The sequence below is a fragment of the Microcaecilia unicolor genome, chromosome 11, assembly GCF_901765095.1.
Source record: "Microcaecilia unicolor chromosome 11, aMicUni1.1, whole genome shotgun sequence".
In the NCBI taxonomy this organism is placed as follows: Eukaryota; Metazoa; Chordata; class Amphibia; order Gymnophiona; family Siphonopidae; genus Microcaecilia; species Microcaecilia unicolor.
In genome coordinates this window covers 173,973,446-173,992,324 of record NC_044041.1, presented here as the reverse complement: position 1 = coordinate 173,992,324, position 18,879 = coordinate 173,973,446, and the positions used below count along the sequence as shown (strand labels likewise).

Genomic DNA, 18,879 nt, shown 5'->3' with positions numbered 1-18,879 from the left:
AGTAGTGTGTGAAACTGAGGAAACCGGGAGAGAACATGTGGAGAAGTGTAGTTGAAGTTTAGAATGGGAATTTGGTTGCCTGGGAGAATCTAAGTGCTGCAGAAAGGATTTATATATGACGTGGAGCTGGGAATTGGATATGTATAATTACAGAGTAAAGCAGATATACTAGGTGCTAGGGTTAACTATTAGTAAGGGTAGTGTGTCTGGGTCTTGAGTGTGAGCTGTGTGATATTCATGCTGAGAGAGGATATAGAGTGAAAAATACTGAGGGGTGGGATAATTAGTTTAGGGATTCACAATTATCTATTAATTTTAAATGAAAAGGTAGACAGAAATACAAATAAAGATACGCTGAAGCAGGATATGTTAAAGGGTATACACACTAGGTAGACAGGGTTTTTTTCTTATTGATTTGGTTAAAGTCAGAGTAGAAAGGAAAAAAGGGAGAGGAGTCAAGAAGAAGACCTGAAGATCTTCAAAGCCAGACAACACTATCCCTGCAAACAGAGAATTGAACTATTAAAGCTGACTACTTTCTTTAATCAAATATACACACCTTGAGAAGGATGCCAGTGTTCAATTGAAATAGTTATACTTATTTGAATACTGTTTTAGGGATGTTATTTTATGTCAGAATGCTAAAATCCTGGAAAAGGAATGTATAAATTGATATTTGGCTGAATAAGAATGGTATTTTCTTAACTTTTAATTATTATTGTGATAATAAATAAAGTTTTAAAGTTAAGTTCCCTGTATGTCAAGTGCCTTCACTTGTTAACACCCATTTTCTTAAATTATACCATTGCTCCACCAGCGGGGGGGGGGGGGGGGGGGGGGGGGGGGGGGGGCTCACAGCAAGATGCCGCTTTATGAAGAGTGTTGCCTGAGGCCCCTGCCTCAGTTGGCCTAATGGTAGGGCTGCCACTGATGGGAGCAATGTCATTATAAATGCATCCTCTTTGCAAAGAGTACACACTATGATCAGCAAAGGAAAAAACATAAAATGCTGTGTTTTTCTACTCATCTGCATTTGTTAACAGCTTAAAATGACATGGGATATTTCATTGACCTTTCCCTTGTTGTTTCAAAAGACAGCTCACCCTACTGCCTCACCAGCCCTCCATGCATACTGTGGCCAATATTCAGCTGGCTGCTGTTGGCGTTATGCTCTGATATTGAAAGCTGAGCCATGTCTGGGCTTCGGCATTGAATTTCTAGTTTTCCGGAGATGGCTACACCATAGCCAGTTAAGTGTGATATTCAGCACTTAACCGGCTATGGGGTATGGCATAAAGATAGGATTGACTTGTGTGGTCCTATTTATGTGATGACCTTGGCGGATTAAATGCTGGCTATATCGGCACTTAATTGACCAAGTGCTGACTCTGCCCATGGAACACCTCCAAAATAGCCGGTTTTGCTTTAAGCGGTAACAGGTTATTTTCAGCAGCACTAACTGGTTAAGGGCTGGTGAAAATGAAGGGTTAGGCCCCAAACAAGTGATTTAACCAGCCAGGACCAATTTCTGGTCAGTTAAATCACTTTGAAAATCGACCTCACTCAGTTTTTGTGTGTACACCCATGTGGGAAAATGGAGCATGAGTGTGTGTGTGTGGGGGGGGGGGGGGGGGGTGGAGGAGTTGCAGCAGTCTCTCCATGTCACTGCTGCCAGTTATCCAGCTATGAAGAGTTCTGGCTAAGAGGAGTCTTCAGCTGGCGGGGCTTGGGGATCCTTGCCAACCACAGCAAGGGTAGGCCAACTTTGGGTGAGCCTTAGCTCAAAAGTGTGCCAACTGCACTGATATGGATTACGATGCGTGTGGAGGAGTAGCCTGGCTGACAACTAGGGAAGCAGAAGCGTAAGTAGGTGAGGCACCAGGGGAACGACTGCGCCCCCAAATGGAGTTCCAATAGTGCTGGCACCTATTTTTCAGCAGTATGTCACGCCTAACTCCCCTTACTCTCTTACCTGTCTATATGTTCCATCTTTGCTTATACCCTACACTGTCATTAAAATGTTCTATTACGTATTGTGTTGACATTGTAAGTAGTATACCATGCCATACTTTGTATTGTTAGTTGAATATTTTTACTGTTGTAATTGCCTATTGCTCGTTTGATTTATTCTTACTGTACACCGCCTTGAATGAATGCCTTCAAAGAGGCGGAAAATAAATCCTAATAAATCCAATAACAAATAAAATACGTAGTGCGCACATGCCTACGCAGTCTGGTCTCTGCTCCCCTTGGCGTCACAACCTGGCTACGCTTCTGTAGGGAAGCCCAGTTCAAATCGCAGTGCAGCTCCTTATGATCCTGGGCAAGTCACTTAACCCTCCGTTGCCTCAGGTACAAATTTAGATATAAGCCCTCCAAGGGACAAGAAGTACCTAGTGTACCTCACTGTAACTCACCTTGAGCAAATACTGAAGAAGGTGTGAGCTAACCCCAAATAAATAAAAATTACCAGTCGCTCTGTACCTAAAGCTATTCTCCTCACCTCTTGGGAAATCCAGTTATACTAGTTCACTCCCTTAAGAGTCTCAGGTGCTCTTTTGATTTTCTTGAACCTTTGAAACGCAAATTTCTTCTACAGTCTGTATTATGGCCTTTCTATTCAATCTGACCTTATCCGCACTGTGATTCTCTTCATATCCTAATCCTTTCTTTGGTTCTTAGCCACTTCAATTATAGAAATGTTTACTGTGGGTTGGTCTCTCATTTCATTAATGTGTACAGACTGTATTGCATATGGTTATTAAAGTTCTTTATTCAGCCAGGAAATTTGATCATGGCATTCCTTTAATAATCTCAGAACACTGACGTTCTTGTCCCTACCGTATTCAATTTAAAATTCTCCTATTGACACATAAGGCATTTTTCTCAAGTCTGCCTCTTTATCTTGCCTCTCCTCTTAAAATGCTTCATTCAAAACAGTTCTACTTTCCTTTAGCCTTTGGTACCACCCACCATCTAGCACAAGCACTGGCATCTAGAGATTTTAATATAAGAGACTGTAATCTGAGGAATTTTAAAGGGTAAGGGTCATGCATTTGATATACCGCCTTTCTGTGGTACAACTACAACTGTTTAACATATTATATTTGGGTACTTTCTCTGTCCCTCTCGTTATAAAATTTTGTACTTGGAGCAATGCAGGGTTAAAGTGACTTGCCCAGGATCATAAGGAGCTGCAGTGGGAATTGAGCCCAGTTCCCTGGGCCTGGGTCTCAACCCACTACTTTATTCATTAGGCTACTCCTCCACTCCCCTTTTGGTTGTCTGTCTGTTCTTTTTCTTCTTATCTGGACAGTGGCCAGCGCTGAATATCCAGATAATGTGGTCAGCACTGGTACTGCAATCCGGATAACTTATCTGGATAACTGTGGACAACATTCATGGGACAGATATTTAAAGTAAGTTGACTGGGCAGGAGAGACCCCTGCCCAGTTACATTGTGATCAATGGGCCTCAGGGCATAGCCAACAGTCCATTTTGGGCAGTAGGACCAGGACTGGCCTGAAGGGGCCACATGTTTCTTCTCAGCTCTCCCCCCTCCCCATTAAAAGTTTACCTTTGCCCAAGCTCTGCCAGCCAAAGAGGTCCGCTGCATAAGTCCCCACCTGTGCTGCCTGAGCAGTGCGTTAGTTGATGGTATGCTACAGCTGCAGACGCTGGCATTCCTGTACATGCTCAGGTCAGTCACTGAACTGAGCATGTGCGAGAGTGCTGGCATCTGCGGCTGAAGCACACCGCTGACTTAAGTGCTGCTCCGGCACCACAGGTGGGGGACTCAGGAAGCAGACCCCTGCGGCTGGTGGGGCTTGGGCATCCCTGCCAGCCATTAAATTGGTACTAAGAGTTTGGAGGGGGCTTGAGCCCAAAGCGGAGTGGGAGGGAAGGCCCCCATGGCCCACTCATGGCTAGGCCCCTGCTGGAGCTTACCCAGATATTCACCAATATTTATCCAGACAGTGTTGCTGAATATCTGGGCAGGTCTCTTCAGCACCAGGCCAGTGTGGGGGTGATGACTGGGTGGAGTTAGGAGTTATCTGGTTAGTGTTGTTGGAATGTAATTGTATTTTACATGCATTGCCTGTCACCTATTATTTCTCTGTGATTACTCTGTGACCTCTGATGTGAATTACTTAGAGAGGTCACATAGCTATGCAACTTCCTGTTGGGGGTTAGATGCAGCACATGCAGCACATGGAGCACATGGAGCTCATGATCTCTCCTAACCTGAGAGGATCTATGGTGGTGTGAGCATCCATTACCATCTAAGCACATGGAAGGAGCTGATAATACAAATGTATAGTAATATGTATATATAAGCCTGTCTGATTATAATCTAACTACAAACTGTGAGTAAACAGATGTTTTGTTACTTCAACTTTAAAGTGACTCAGCAGTGAATTATTCAGGGGTGAATGAGAGAGAGATGAAGAAAGAAATTAACATTTCTAAAGCTGAAGCTGTGTGTACTAAAATCTGCTAATTATTTACTACAAATAATCCAACAAAAGGGTTATGGGCCCAGGGTCCAGGAATTGAAAAATAAGAGAAATATTACCAGGCAGAAAAAAAGGCCACATTTTTCTCTTAAGTTTTAAAGGAAAGATTCAGTCTGTCTCTCTCTCCCCCCACACAGCAGACAGAAGGCTAAGAAAATGGCTGAGGGAAGAAATTCACCATTGTTCTATTCTCTCAAGGTGCCTAGATTAACTGAGTTTAATTATCGGCAGTGGGAATTAAGATTCATATGTCTCCTTCGAGCAAAAAGATTAAATATATGCTTAGATCAAGACAGAACAGCTGAAAATATGGCTGAATGGGACAATGCAAACTATTATGTGAAGTGCATGCTTTTGGAAGCTCTCTCAGAGAAACAAGCCATATTAGTGGAGGGAAAAGATACACCAAAGGACATTTTATATAAACTGAGAACTATGTATGCAACTACATATGCAAAGCAGCAACCAATTTGGTTGGCAGAGTTGAATGAAACCAAATTAAGGGATAAAAGTAAATGTAATGATCACATTATGCATCTTATGTCTTCATTTCAAAAGCTAGAACTTTCTGGAATTCCCATGTGTGATGCATTGAAAAGAGCATTTCTTTTTACCTCACTATCAAAGAAGTTTGATGTTTTTAGGTCTGTAAATGAGGCCATTGAAGGGCAATCTTTTGAACAGACAACATCAAAACTAAGGCAGGAATGCATAATAAATGATTCTGAGGAGATGTGTTCTCAAAGCAAGTCAGAGAGAAATGAAACAAATTTCTTGGCAAAGAACAGAGGAAGGCGGAGCTATGGGAAAACTCCACCCAAGGGCAAGCTGATTTGCTACTCATGTGGAAAGGAGGGACATGTATCTAAATGGTGTAAGGAAACACAAAACACTCCCTCTAGCTCACCTAAGCCAATGGAACTAAAGAATTTTCAAACCAGGAAATGTATGAAGGACAAAGATAAACACAAGGGCTTTCTAATGGCAGAAAATCTTTGACTATGGTAAATAATAATTCAAATGAAAGTACTTGGATTTTGGATTCGGGGAGCACATGCCATTTAACCAATTGTAAAGATTTCTTTCAGGAAATGTGTCCAGAGGAAGGTATTCTTAAAACTGCAAACGCAGGGACTGCTAAGATCCAAGCAAAAGGTATTGGATTCTTAAAATGCAAAGTGTCTAATGAAGTTACAGAAATTCCTGTAAGTGATGTCTTGTATATTCCCCAAGCAGTTTGCAATATGCTTAGTGTATCTACATTAGATAAGAAGGGATTTGTGATTCATTTTGAAAACAGTAAGTGCACAATCTCTAAAAATGATGAAGTGTATGCTGAAGCTTTTATGCATAATGATGTTTATAAGCTGAACATTTCAGGTGAAGCCTCACATATGGCGCAAGTAAGGAAGAATGATGGTAAATGTAGTCTGGAAATCTGGCACCGCCGCCTGGGACATCGTGATTCTAAGGTGATCCAGGATCTTTACAGTAAGCAACTGGCCACCGGCATTCAGATAAGTGCAGATGCTGGTAAAATGGAGAAATGCATAGACTGTGTTACTCAAAAAGGTGTGAGACCCTCATTTCCTGCATACACAGGAAATAGGAGTAATAAAGTGCTGGACTTAATACACAGTGACTTATGTGGACCGTTTAATATCCCATCATTGGGAAATAACAGATTTGTGCTAATATTCTTGGATGATTTCTCTAGATATTGTGTGGCCTATTTGCTGAAAGAAAAAAGTCAAGTCACAGACATGCTGAAGAAATACGTAGCCATGGTGAGCAATAAATTTGAAAGAAAACCAAAGGTTCTTCAGACCGACAATGGTGGTGAGTTCACTTCACAAAGCATGCGCACATTTCTAGAACAAGAAGGCATTCAGCATATCACAACAGTAGCTTATACACCAGAGCAAAATTCTGTTGCAGAGAGAAAATTTAGGTCACTTGTGGAAATGACCAGGTGTATGCTGTCAGATAGCAATCTCCCTAAAAGACTATGGGGGGAAGCCATTCTCACAGCAGTGTACCTACAAAACAGAATGCCAACTAAAGGCGCTGAGCGCACACCACATGAGACATGGCATGGTAGGAAGCCAAACCTGTCACACATAAGAACATTTGGAAGTACAGCATATGCTCATGTACCAAAGCAAAGAAGGCATAAGCTGGATTCCACAACAGAAAGGGGCATTTTAGTTGGCTATGCTCCAGGACACAAAGGATATAGAATTTTGAATCTGAAAACTGGCATTGTTGGCATAAGACATGTTACATATTTTGATGAAAACAAAAGGGTTGATAAAGGCTGGATTATCCCAGATGAGCCTTATCATCCAGAATATGAAACTAGAACCATAATAGACATGCCAGTGTATATAAATGCCATACCAAGGCAGATGTCTGAAAGCAACTCATCTGTATCTAACGAGGAACAGGCAGAGGAAGCAGACACAGAAAGGATCATTGAAGAAGACAGTACAGTTGGAGAAGGGGAATCAATTGGAGAAGGACTCTCAGATTTAGAGGATGCGGAAAGGTCAGACCAACCTGTTGTCAGACGCTCATCCAGGGAAAACAAAGGTGTTCCACCCCCAAGACTGTCTTACCTAACAAAGTCAGCAGAAGCTCAAGAGCCCTTAACATGGGATGAGATTGAGAAAATGCCAGCAGAAGAAGCTGCTGAATGGCATAAAGCTGCACAAGAAGAAATTGATGCATTGGATAAAAATAATACTTGGATTCTTACAAAATTACCTCCTGGCAAGAAAGCTATAGGATGCAAATGGGTATTCAAGTTAAAAAGGAATGCACAAGGAAAAGTGGAAAGGTATAAAGCCAGATTAGTCGCAAAGGGATATCTTCAAAAATATGGAGAAGATTTTGATGAAGTGTTTGCACCTGTAGTGAAACACACGACAATAAGAACACTTCTGAGCATTGCAGTCTCAAAAGGCATGCAAGTCAACCACATTGATGTGAAAACAGCGTTTCTTCACGGAGATATAACTGAAGACTTGTACATGGAACAGCCAACAGGTTTCATAAATACAAAACAAAGACAGCTAGTGTGTAAATTAAACAAAGGTCTTTATGGATTAAAGCAAAGTGCAAATGTTGGAATGATAAATTGCATGAAATATTGACAAATTTAGGATTTAAGCAAGGTGAAGCAGACAAATGCTTGTACACTAGGTGCAGAAATGGACAATATGCATACATTTTAGCTTTTGTTGATGATCTGCTCATTGCAAGCAAAAGTGAGCAAGAGTACAAGGACATTGTAAAGTGTTTTAAACCTCAATGTTGAGATAAAAGAACTTGGTAATGTGTCATACTATCTTGGTATAGAAATTGAGAAACAAAATGATGGTTCTTATCTTCTAAGCCAGAAGCAGAAAATAAATGAGCTTATTGAAAGTTTAGGTATGCAAGATGCCCAAGTTGTAAGCACTCCCATGATCACTGATTTTCTGAAGGATGAAACAGTAAGAGAACCTTTACCAGATAACATCCAATATAGATCAGCCATAGGTAAGCTTTTATATCTAGCTACCACATACAGGGCTGATATAGCAAATGCAGTAGGAATTTTGAGCAGAAGGGTCAGCTCACCTACCAAATCAGATTGGACTGCAGTTAAAAGGATGGTAAGGTATTTAAAGGGTACCATTGATTGTAAATTAAAGATTTCAGCCAATAGTAATCCAAAACTAATATGTTACTGTGATTCAGATTGGGCAGGGGATCATTCTGATTATAAATCCACAAGTGGATATGTGTTTATGTATGGAAATGTACAAATTTCATGGGCCAGTCATAAACAAAGTATTGTGAGTTTGTCTTCTACAGAAGCTGAATATGTGGCTGTATCGGAAGCGTGCAGAGAACTGATGTGGATTGAAAAACTTTTGCTGGATTTCGGAATAGCTGAAAAGAGACCAATCCAGATAATGGAAGATAATCAGAGCTGCATCCGACTGTCACAGAATGACAAGGTTCAGTCACGCACCAAGCACATCGCAACGAAATACCACAACGTGCGAGAGTTGGCAAAAGAAGGGGTCATCAGTCTACACTATTGTCACACAAGTGATATGACAGCTGACATCATGACCAAACCGTTACCCAGAGAACATTTTGTGAATCTGCGTATAAAGCTTGGACTTTGTATGAATAAATAATTGCATGACAGTTATGCATGAGAAGGGGTTTGTTGGAATGTAATTGTATTTTACATGCATTGCCTGTCACCTATTATTTCTCTGTGATTACTCTGTGACCTCTGATGTGAATTACTTAGAGAGGTCACATAGCTATGCAACTTCCTGTTGGGGGTTAGATGCAGCACATGCAGCACATGGAGCACATGGAGCTCATGATCTCTCCTAACCTGAGAGGATCTATGGTGGTGTGAGCATCCATTACCATCTAAGCACATGGAAGGAGCTGATAATACAAATGTATAGTAATATGTATATATAAGCCTGTCTGATTATAATCTAACTACAAACTGTGAGTAAACAGATGTTTTGTTACTTCAACTTTAAAGTGACTCAGCAGTGAATTATTCAGGGGTGAATGAGAGAGAGATGAAGAAAGAAATTAACATTTCTAAAGCTGAAGCTGTGTGTACTAAAATCTGCTAATTATTTACTACAAATAATCCAACAAGTGTAAGGCTGCCAACTGGATCCAGATTTGCAGGACAGGGTTGATCCAGTCCTGGGTTTACCCTGTTGCATGCAGGGACTTGTAGTTCTGATTTCCCCATTGCATTCCCTAAGAAAAGCAAGACTACAAGTCCCAACATGCACTGGGGTAAACCCAGGACTGGATCAACCCTGTCCTGTGAATCTGGTTCCAGTTGGCAGCCTTAGCTTAGTGGCAATATTCAGTTCGCTAACCAGGGAACTATCTGAATACAGTTAGGACAGCAAAAAGGCTTTATCTGAGTAGTTAACCAGGTACTGGCCTGACTATTGCAGGTGTCCGGATAAGTCCTGGTGGTGGTCCAATTATACCTGGATATTCAGGGTTGGCAACTGGTTAAAGTCTGGTACTGAGGGCTAAATATCGGGAGTATCTGGTCAAAGCTACCCAAATAAATTATCCAGATAGCAAACTGAACATTGCCATTATTTGGATAAATTCCAGGACCATCCTGGCTCCACTCATGCTCCACCCTGGCATTATCTGCATAGGTCAGAGGTGGATTGTAAAGATATTGAGAGTTGCATGGGGACAGAAATTTCACCTGTCCCAACTGGAATCTCCTCCATCCCCTGTACTAAAATAACCCAACTTGTGGTAAAATAACCCATCATAAAAGTAGCCCATGTTGATAACTTCCCCTCTCAGTTCTTATGGGGATTTCAGTGCTGACAACCCTATCCACTCATTTTTTTTTAGTGCTATTATAATTGTTAAACTAGCTTAGAAACACAAGGAAAGGATAGGTAGGAACCCCGCAGGACCTGCATCCATCTCCACGGGATTCCTGCAAAGCTGGAGAGGATCCCTGCATGAGTTCCGTGGACTTGGAGAGGATTTCCGCTAACCCCGTTCTCAAGCAGCTCTCTAATTCAGAGGCACTATCTGGATAGTGCCTCTTAATATCTCGATCAGTAGCACATATCTGGAGAGCCAGTGCTATTATCCAATAAGCGGTTTTGAATATTGATCCATCACATTTTTACATTGTTAATCACCTTGATGTATTATTATGGAAAGCAGTATAGAGAATATAAATAAACCTTAAACCTTGATGCAGGAAAAAAGGAGTGGAGTACAGTGTTTATCCAAGAAACACCAATTTCATTTTATTTCACCAGGGGAGAGGGAGGGGGATTTTGCTTAAAAACTATAACTAAAAGCCTTGTATAATCCCTTTGTTGGAATAAAATGCCATGGCAACTAGATAAGAACATAAGCGTTGCCATACTGGCACAGACCAAACGTCCATGAAGCCCAGTATCCTGTTTCCAAAAGTGGCCAATCCAGGTCCAAGTACCTAGCAAGATCTAAAAAGAGTAAAACAGATTTTTTGCTGCTTAACCTAGAAATAAGCAGTGGATTTTCCCTAGTCCATCTTAATAATGGCTTATGGACTTTTCTTTCAGGAAATTAACCAACCCCTTTTAAACCCTGCTAAGCTAATTGCGTTTACCACATTCTCATGCAACAGAAATGGGTGCAGAAATGGGGAAAACCCCAGTATTAAAGAGAAGAAACTGACTGCATCACAGACACAAACAAAATTTCAAAAGGAAGCTTTTAATAGTTTTTTTCAGTAAAATTACAAAACTTTCAGATGTATGTTCTCAGAATATAATCAGGTACACAAATCTTAATTTATGTACAGTGTAAAAAAGTATATATAAATATACACATTTACAAAAAGTTTCACTGATATTAAAAAAATATGGTCCCTCAAAGACATGATTTGACAAAGTTTTTATTATTATTTTGTATGGCTTTTAACAGATCTAAAATTGAATTTGCTGGCCATAAAAATGCTGGGAACAAAGGAGACATTATATCCAGATTTCCCCTTTCCCAGACCTCTTCTTATTTACTTTTTTATGTTTTTTAAAAATAACTTTTTTAGATTGTTTTTTAAATTTTTGTCTTTGACTGGTTGTCTGGAAAGTGTAGTGGTTTAATTTTCTCCCAGAATCTTGCCAGATACAGGCACAGCTCCTGAAAGAGGTGCTTCAGATGCAATCTGTAGGACCAGAGCAAAAGGCCAAATGACCCAAGCGGAAAGTTACCAGGGTCACTGTTTCCATGTCATGAGGGATGATTTGAACCAGGCCCAGTTTTATGCATCTACCCTAATTAAATGCTGATCACTGTAAAAACCAGAGATGTAAAATCAGGACTTACTTAACCCATCAAGATTCTTATCTACTGAGACAAATTACATCCAAGCAGAATGTGACCTGGGTATCTTAATGCTTTGGGGGAAATCCTCATGCCAGCTCTTGTGGACCACTTGGCTAGGACATTGAAAGCAGGCATGACCTACATTTGCACAGAATAGGGGTACAACATGCAAGGGTGAGAATCATTGCTGTGTATCACTTTGTTGATTTGCACATATCTGATCTTTGAATACTCAGTTGCAAAAGCCATGTGTAATTCTGAATCTTACCCCCCCCCCCATCCTCCAAGGGGAGGGGGCTGTTAAGGCAACTTCTCTGGTCCTCCATAGTGAGCCACAAACTCATTTGAAGCTGAAGGTGGCGCAGCCTGCTGGAAGGCTTTGGTGTCCCAAGTCTCCACCCTGGGTCCAAGTCTAACACTGACCTTCTCCAATGCCTCTTTTATTCCAGTCGCTCCTATCTACCCTGCAGTATTTCTAAATCCCTCCTTCCCATGTTTCTATATCCATCAGTTCAATTTTGTGTAGAAAAAAAAACAACCCAAGTGTGAGAAGACAGAGGTAAACTCCATTTAAGACAAGGCACAGAGTATGTAGATAAGCAGAGTTCAAACATAGTGAAATGTCTCTTGTGCATCTGCTTTTTATTTTTATCAAATTGTTATAAAGGAATCAAGATCAATAAAGAAATGTCTTTTAAAAAAATTCACTTACTACTAAATCACAAATTCGGAAATGCTTTAAGCCATTCTCCCCTGAGTTCTTTTATTGTGTAGCCATTTTGGACAAGTGTTTCACATGACCTCATTGACTGGATTAACAGGCCTATGCTGGCTTTGAGGTCACAGACCTCACACAGTCTGCCCTGTACAAATGTGGCTTCTTCCATGGCGGCATATGGAAACACAGGGGGCATGCAGGAAGAATCTGACCTAGACAGCTTAAAAGGAACCGATTCCATTTGGCTCAGTGTCACATCCTGAGCCTGGCAGAAGATAAAGTCACTCCATCTCATGAGCCCTGTGCTGATGGAGATATGTATATCACTGTTGGAGATGACAGTTTTGCATAAGGAACATTTAAGCTGGTTGCTACCAGCTGACTATACTACTACTACTAATCATTTCTATAGCGCTACTAGACGTACGCAGCGCTGTACACTCGAAAGGAAGAGAAAGTCCCTGCTCGACAGAGCTTACAATCTAATTATACCAGACTGTCCCCTCTTTCCCTGCCACTCTGCTTTGAGCAATTCCAACCTTATAACTATATCTGTCCCAGGCAATTTCTTGTGGCAAATGCAGGAAGGCTACCAAGTTTTCCCAGTGAACTGTGGCTTGTTTCCAGAGAATAAAGGTGGGGATACACATATTCCCAAAGAAAGTTGCTCAGTTCTCATCAGGAGCAAAGTAAACTCCTGCACTTCGTCATACCATCATGGTACAGCAGACTTCAGGCCCATCATATCTAGGCCTTGCATAAAAGCTTGCTTGATTTTAAGGCCTATGGGTTATGTAGAGTTTAGAAGTTGTGAAATGTTTTGTATGCAACGTTGAGTTGGAATGTACTTCCTGGTCACAAGGTGCTCTATCCAAAATATTAATACATATATTCTGGTAATAAGATTTCCAATGCCTGTGCAATAACATCAATGTTAATATGCAGATAATGGTAATTACCACTCCAGGGCAAAGCCTTCTATTGGTTCATGATGCTTACCATTAAAAAGGTGGTCCATGGAAGACTTACAGCAATAGGAAACAAGGCCTGAGGAAAGATGGCACTTGTCCAGTCTCTGGGGATCCATAGAGATGTCTGTGCTGGTATTTGTGATCCAAGACTGGCCAAGTTGGAGGATGCAGGACTCAATGGACCCTGGTTTCACTCAGCATGGTTCATGTTTTGTTATTATGTTGAGTCTCCCGATCAATACAGGAGTTAATGCTCATGACTGTTACATGACTGTAGGCTGAGGCTGAAAGCAGAAAACTGTTGATGAGACAGTAGGAATGAAAGGGGGGGGGGGGGGGTTCCAAAAGTTGGCGTTTTTGTGTACAGCTAGTGCTACTACTTGCGAAAGTCATGGGACAAGTGGTTACAGAAGAATGAGAGTTTTAGTTCTTTGCATCAGAATTTTCATTGAATCTTTTCTTTCCCTTGTTTTTCTGTTGCCCTCAACTCTTGGCAACATCAGCCAGAACCTTAGAGCAGAGTCCATGGCTTTATTGGAATATCCTGGTTGGAATTCAAAGTTATTATGATTAGTATCAAAAGGCATCTATTATTGCTTCAGTCCTTGGAAATGTATGTCTTCTAGTATGGCTTCTTCTAGCGTGGTACACAATGCAGCATTATCATTGGCTTGAGACTCAAAGAGGTGCCTATTTTCATGTGGTGGGCATAGGACATAGCGGTTTGCAATCAAGGGCTGGTGGACTTCAGCAGTGATGGGGTTGCCCTTCAGGCAGGACTCCTTTACTAAGTTCTCCAGCTCAAAGCCCCCCACAGCCCCCACCTCTCCCTCAACATCTGAGGAAGAGGCACAAGCATCCTCCATGTTAACATAAAGGATCTCCTCAGGCTCCTTCACAGGGGGCAAGCTCTGCAGGATCTTCTCCAGCTCTTCATGCAGCACCTCAAATGATGGACGGTCCTTGGCATTCACCAACCAGCAGCTATACATTAGCTTGTACCTGCAGTAGACACACAAGGTGCAAAGTACTTACAAATCCCTTTTTGACCAATCATCTTTTCTTATCAACCTCTAGCTCCACTTTCATGCAATCTGCCCCTGAGGCAGAGTAAAGTGCAAAATGCATCAATTACAATCCTCAATGAAGGCATGTGAGATAACCAGCAGCGGCTGAACTATTAAGAAAGACTAGGTGGTTGCCTAAGGCAGCAGCTTCTAGGTGGGCAGCAAAGAGCAGCTGCAGTCAAAGTCCTGAAAACCATATCAACTCGAGAACCATCAGTGACTACCTTTACCTGCTAAACAAAATGTAATATTTAAAAGCATGATGTCAAATTATGCATTTTTATAGAACTGTTGTAGGGTGATCATGATTTGTAGAGTTTAATTATCAAAATCTTGGAAGAGGAGCTGATGGGCTATGCACCTGGAAATTACTTAAATGGTGGGCATAAAGCCGAAGTTTTACCTAGGGTGCCCAACACTCTTGCACTGGCCTGGAGGTAACCTACAACCCTAATCACATTACAGGGCAACTTAGACAGGTCATTTTTATCTTTGTCTGCCATCATCTACTATATTACTATTGGGCTCATTTTCGAAAGAGAAGGACGTCCATCTTTTGACATAAATCGGAAGATGGATGTCCTTCTCCCAGGGACGTCCAAATCGGTAAAATTGAAACTCGATTTAGGATGTCTGCAACTGCACTCCGTCGCAAGGACGGCCAAAGTTCAAGAGGGCATGTTGGAGGCATAGTGAAAGCGGGACTTGGGCGTGCCTAACACTTGGACGTCCTTGACCCATAATCGAAAAAAACCAAGGACGTCCCTGACGAACACGTGGACATTTTCACCCAGACCTGTTTTTCTTATGACTAAGGCACAAAAAGGTGCCTGGAATGACCACATGACCACCGGAGAGAATCGGGGATGACCTCCCGTTACTCCCCCTGTGGTCACTAACCCCCTCCCACCCTGAAAAAACATCTTTCAAAATATGTCGTGCCAGCCTGTATGCCAGCCTCAGATGTCATACTCAGGTCCATGACAGCGCATGCAGGTCTCTGGAGCAGTTTTAATATGTACTGCAGTGCACTTCAGACAGGCGGATCCAGGCCCATACCCCCCCCCCCCCCTACCTGTTACATTTGTGGAGGGAGCAGCGAGCTCTCCAAAACCCACCACAAACCCACTGTACCCATATATAGGTGCCCCCTTCACCCATAAGGGCTATGGTAGTGGTGTACAGTTCTGGGTAGTGGGTTTGGGGGGCTCAGCGCACAAGGTAAGGGAGCTATGTTCCTGGGAGCAATTTATGAAGTCCACTGCAGTGCCCCCTATGGTGCCCGGTTGGTGTCCTGGCATGTCAGGGGGACCAGTGCACTATAAATGCTGGCTTCTCCCATGCCCAAATGGCTTGCATTCAATGTTTTTGGCATGGACGTCTTTGGTTTCGAAAATCGCTGAAAGTCAGAAACGTCCATGTCTAGGGACGACCAAATCTAGGGATGCCCAAATTTAAGGATTTGGACGTCTCTGACGGTATTTTCAAAATGAAGATGGACGTCTATCTCGTTTCAAAAATACGGGTTTCCCCGCTCCTGGATTTCGCCATTTTGCAAGGATGTCCAAATCGCAACTTGGACGTCCCTTTCGAAAATGCCCCTCCACGTAACCAAGCAACCTATTCCCAGGGAAGAGGGGTTTACTGCTTCCAGCCCTACAGCAACAGAAGTCTACATGAAACAGGCTTAGGAGAATCCCTCACAGTTTTCACGTTTGTCATATGATTGGGTCCTTGCTAACAAGCGTAAGGGAAAGGGTGGGGGTTATGCATTTGATATACTGCCTTTCTGTGATACAATCACAGTGGTTTAGAAATTATTGTCAGGTAGAGAGGAAGAGCGGTAAAGATGAAAGCAGAATTCCTTACAGTCCATCCAGGCAGTCTGGGGGCTGCTTGAGCCGGTTTCCCTGCCTCAGATAATCATAGATCTCGCTGTTCTCCACCCCTGGGTAAGGCGTCTGTCCACGGGTGGCGATCTCCCACATAGTAACACCAAATGACCACTGGAATTAAAGGAAATGGCATTAAACCAGGTCTTCACCTTACATATCCCCTCAGCAACCTATTACTCAAACAAGTGCAAAAGAGAGGGGAAAGAAATCAAGGAGCAAAAAAAATCATTCATCATTTTTGGAATGGTATCTTCTAACCCCTCAAAAGTATTCACTAATAATACAAGTTTTGTCCAAGAGAACTGGCTTTCAACTGCTGAAATATCTGTAATTTGACCCTTTAAATCTGGTGACTCAGGAAATCTGATCAATAAGTGAACCATGCAAACTTTAATACCATTTACAGTACTCAATTCATAGCTAATCCAGGTCTCACTGCCTTCTACTAAACATATTATTACTGATACACAATTCAAGGACTTTGTACCTCCACTGGGAGTCCAATCCATGCATCCTTCTCCACTCTTTTCATAAAGAAATATTTTCTGATTTTGCCCTTGAGTCTAACCCATTGAAGCCTCAGTTTGTAACCCCTTTTAGGGCTCCAGGGTGTTGGACTCAGGAGCAACATCGGAAATAAGGGCAGAAAAGAATGTATGAAGTGTATGTATGGAGGGAGAGCAAAGTGGGTACTCACCACATCACTTTTACTGGTGTACACCCTATCGGCCAGACTCTCCATAGCAATCCACTTCACGGGCATCTTAGAGATGCGTCCTTGCCGGTAATAATCACCATTGTAGATCTTCTTGGAGAGGCCGAAATCAGCAACACAAACATTCATGTTCTCATTCAGCCTGCCAGAGGTAAGGTATTGACATGATCAGTAATGAGTGGGAAGAGAGGATTGGGATGAGGGAAAACTTAGTAAAAAAAAAACAGCCAAAATCAAGTATGCAAGCCTAAGATGCACTGTACTGAGTCATCAAGCCAGGGTCAGTTTTAGACATACTGGGGGCCCCTGATCCCCAATCCCCTAACCCCCCATCCCGATCTCCCCACCTGTGTTGCTACTACATGATCCGGGCATCTCTCCACCTCTGTCTGTCTCCCTCCCTTCCCCTCACCTTCCTGATCGTTAAAAAATTGTTTCCCTTTTCAGAGGGACCCTGGCGTAGCAGCAATCCTCACAAGCTGCCCCGAAGCTTTCCCTCTCTGCTGCGATCCGCCCAGGCAGAAACAGGAAATTACATCGGGAGAGGGGGGGGGGGGGGGATTGTGGCAAAGAAGGAAAGCTTCAGGGCACTTTGTGAGGATGGCTGCTGCACCCGGGCATTTCTGAGAAGGGAAATACATTTTTAAAGAAGATCAGGAAGGGAGGAGGAGATGAACTGTGGTGGGAAGAAGAGGGAGAGATGCCTGGAACTTGGGGCCTCCTGGAGCTGTGGGGCCCAGGGCAGTTGCCCTGTTTGCTCCTCTCCCTAATGTCGACCCTGCATCAAGCCCAGCATCCTGTCTTCAATGGTGTCCAGTCTGGATCACAAGCAGCCAGGAGATCCCAAAAAATAGATCTACCTCTTACAACTCATTTCGAGAGATAAGCTATAGTGTGTTACCAAGTCTAGGAGTGGAGGAATAGCCTAGTGGTTACAGCACCTGATTGTGCAATACAACTAATCAATCCAAATCCTGCTGTTGCTCCTTATGATCTTAGGCAAGTCACTCAACCTTCCATTGCCTCAGGCACAAAATTAGATTGTAACTCTCTAGGTACAGGGGTAATATCTAGTTTACCTGAATGTAAGTACTACTGCAATGGTGTGAGCTTAATTCAAATAAATATTTTACTGACTTTTACGCCAAGAACTTGTCCAAATCTTTTTGAATCCTGCTATGTTAACTACATTGACCATGCCATTTGGCAACGGATCCCACAGCTTAAGTGTCCCTTTTGTTTTAGTGTTTGAAACTTTAAACAAAGATCCATCCTATTTAACCATTCCACTCCACTTCTGATTGCTACTGGAGAGCTCCTCAGAATTACAAAAGAAATTGCTGGTTGTTTCCAATAGTTGGAGAGCTGTTGAATTGATAGAATCTCAGTGGGAGATGGCCTGGGTACTTGGTAGTGAAGCAAGCTGTATTATTTGTTATTTATATATGCTATTTCTTATATTAATAAATGAATAGGCTTCAAAATTGCTAGAAGAAATTAACACTATTCAAACAATGCAAGATGAATTGAACAATGCTAGGTCAACTGACTCGGCAAGACATTAGACTGGAGGAAAAAAAGATTTCAGAAGCTCAGTATATCATCCTGCTATTAACACACTGGACTAGCAGCTGAGCAGCTTCCTCAGGAGTCTTTAAAAAAACCCTCCTTTCTTATTAAGTCTTTATTTTTACTTTTTATATCTTCATATTCACTAAACCTTGAAGACAGATAACTATTTTGAAAAACAGTTTGGCATAAGTGAATATGAAGGATTAAGGGAGAGATCACCCTTACTTTCTCCAGGGGAACGCTGCATAAATTGAGCAACTAACACCTAGACATGCCCGGGAGAAGGTAGAAATCCCGACATTCATGTCGGTGAAAAAATGTGCAATTCCCCTTCTAAAATTAGGAAGGCTTGTGTATCTTTTTTAGCCACCCTAGTCCCGCCTAGAACACATCCCCTTGCCAAATGCACATATTCGAGTTTTGAACACGTATATCCTAGCATTCTGAAATTGGTGTGTATGAAAATTACACCTTTAAATGCCAGTTTATGTATGTCTAGAACACCAAATAGGGCCTCTACAATGAGA

At 42.1% G+C, this 18,879-nt stretch overlaps 1 protein-coding gene across 2 annotated transcripts in view; it reads right to left on the bottom strand.

Moving 5' to 3' along the window:
* Window positions 1-11,150: 11,150 nt before the first annotated feature.
* AXL (AXL receptor tyrosine kinase) overlaps window positions 11,151-18,879 on the bottom strand; it is a 190,453-nt gene continuing 182,724 nt past the window's right edge. For both annotated transcript variants that reach the window (XM_030220148.1, XM_030220149.1), the window contains exons 18-20: window positions 16,763-16,922; window positions 16,040-16,176; window positions 11,151-14,105 (exon numbers count right to left, since the gene is read on the bottom strand). In XM_030220148.1, the coding sequence (XP_030076008.1) occupies window positions 13,694-14,105; window positions 16,040-16,176; window positions 16,763-16,922 (709 nt within the window). In that variant the 3' untranslated portion in view covers window positions 11,151-13,693. The remainder of the gene's footprint in view (window positions 14,106-16,039; window positions 16,177-16,762; window positions 16,923-18,879) is intronic.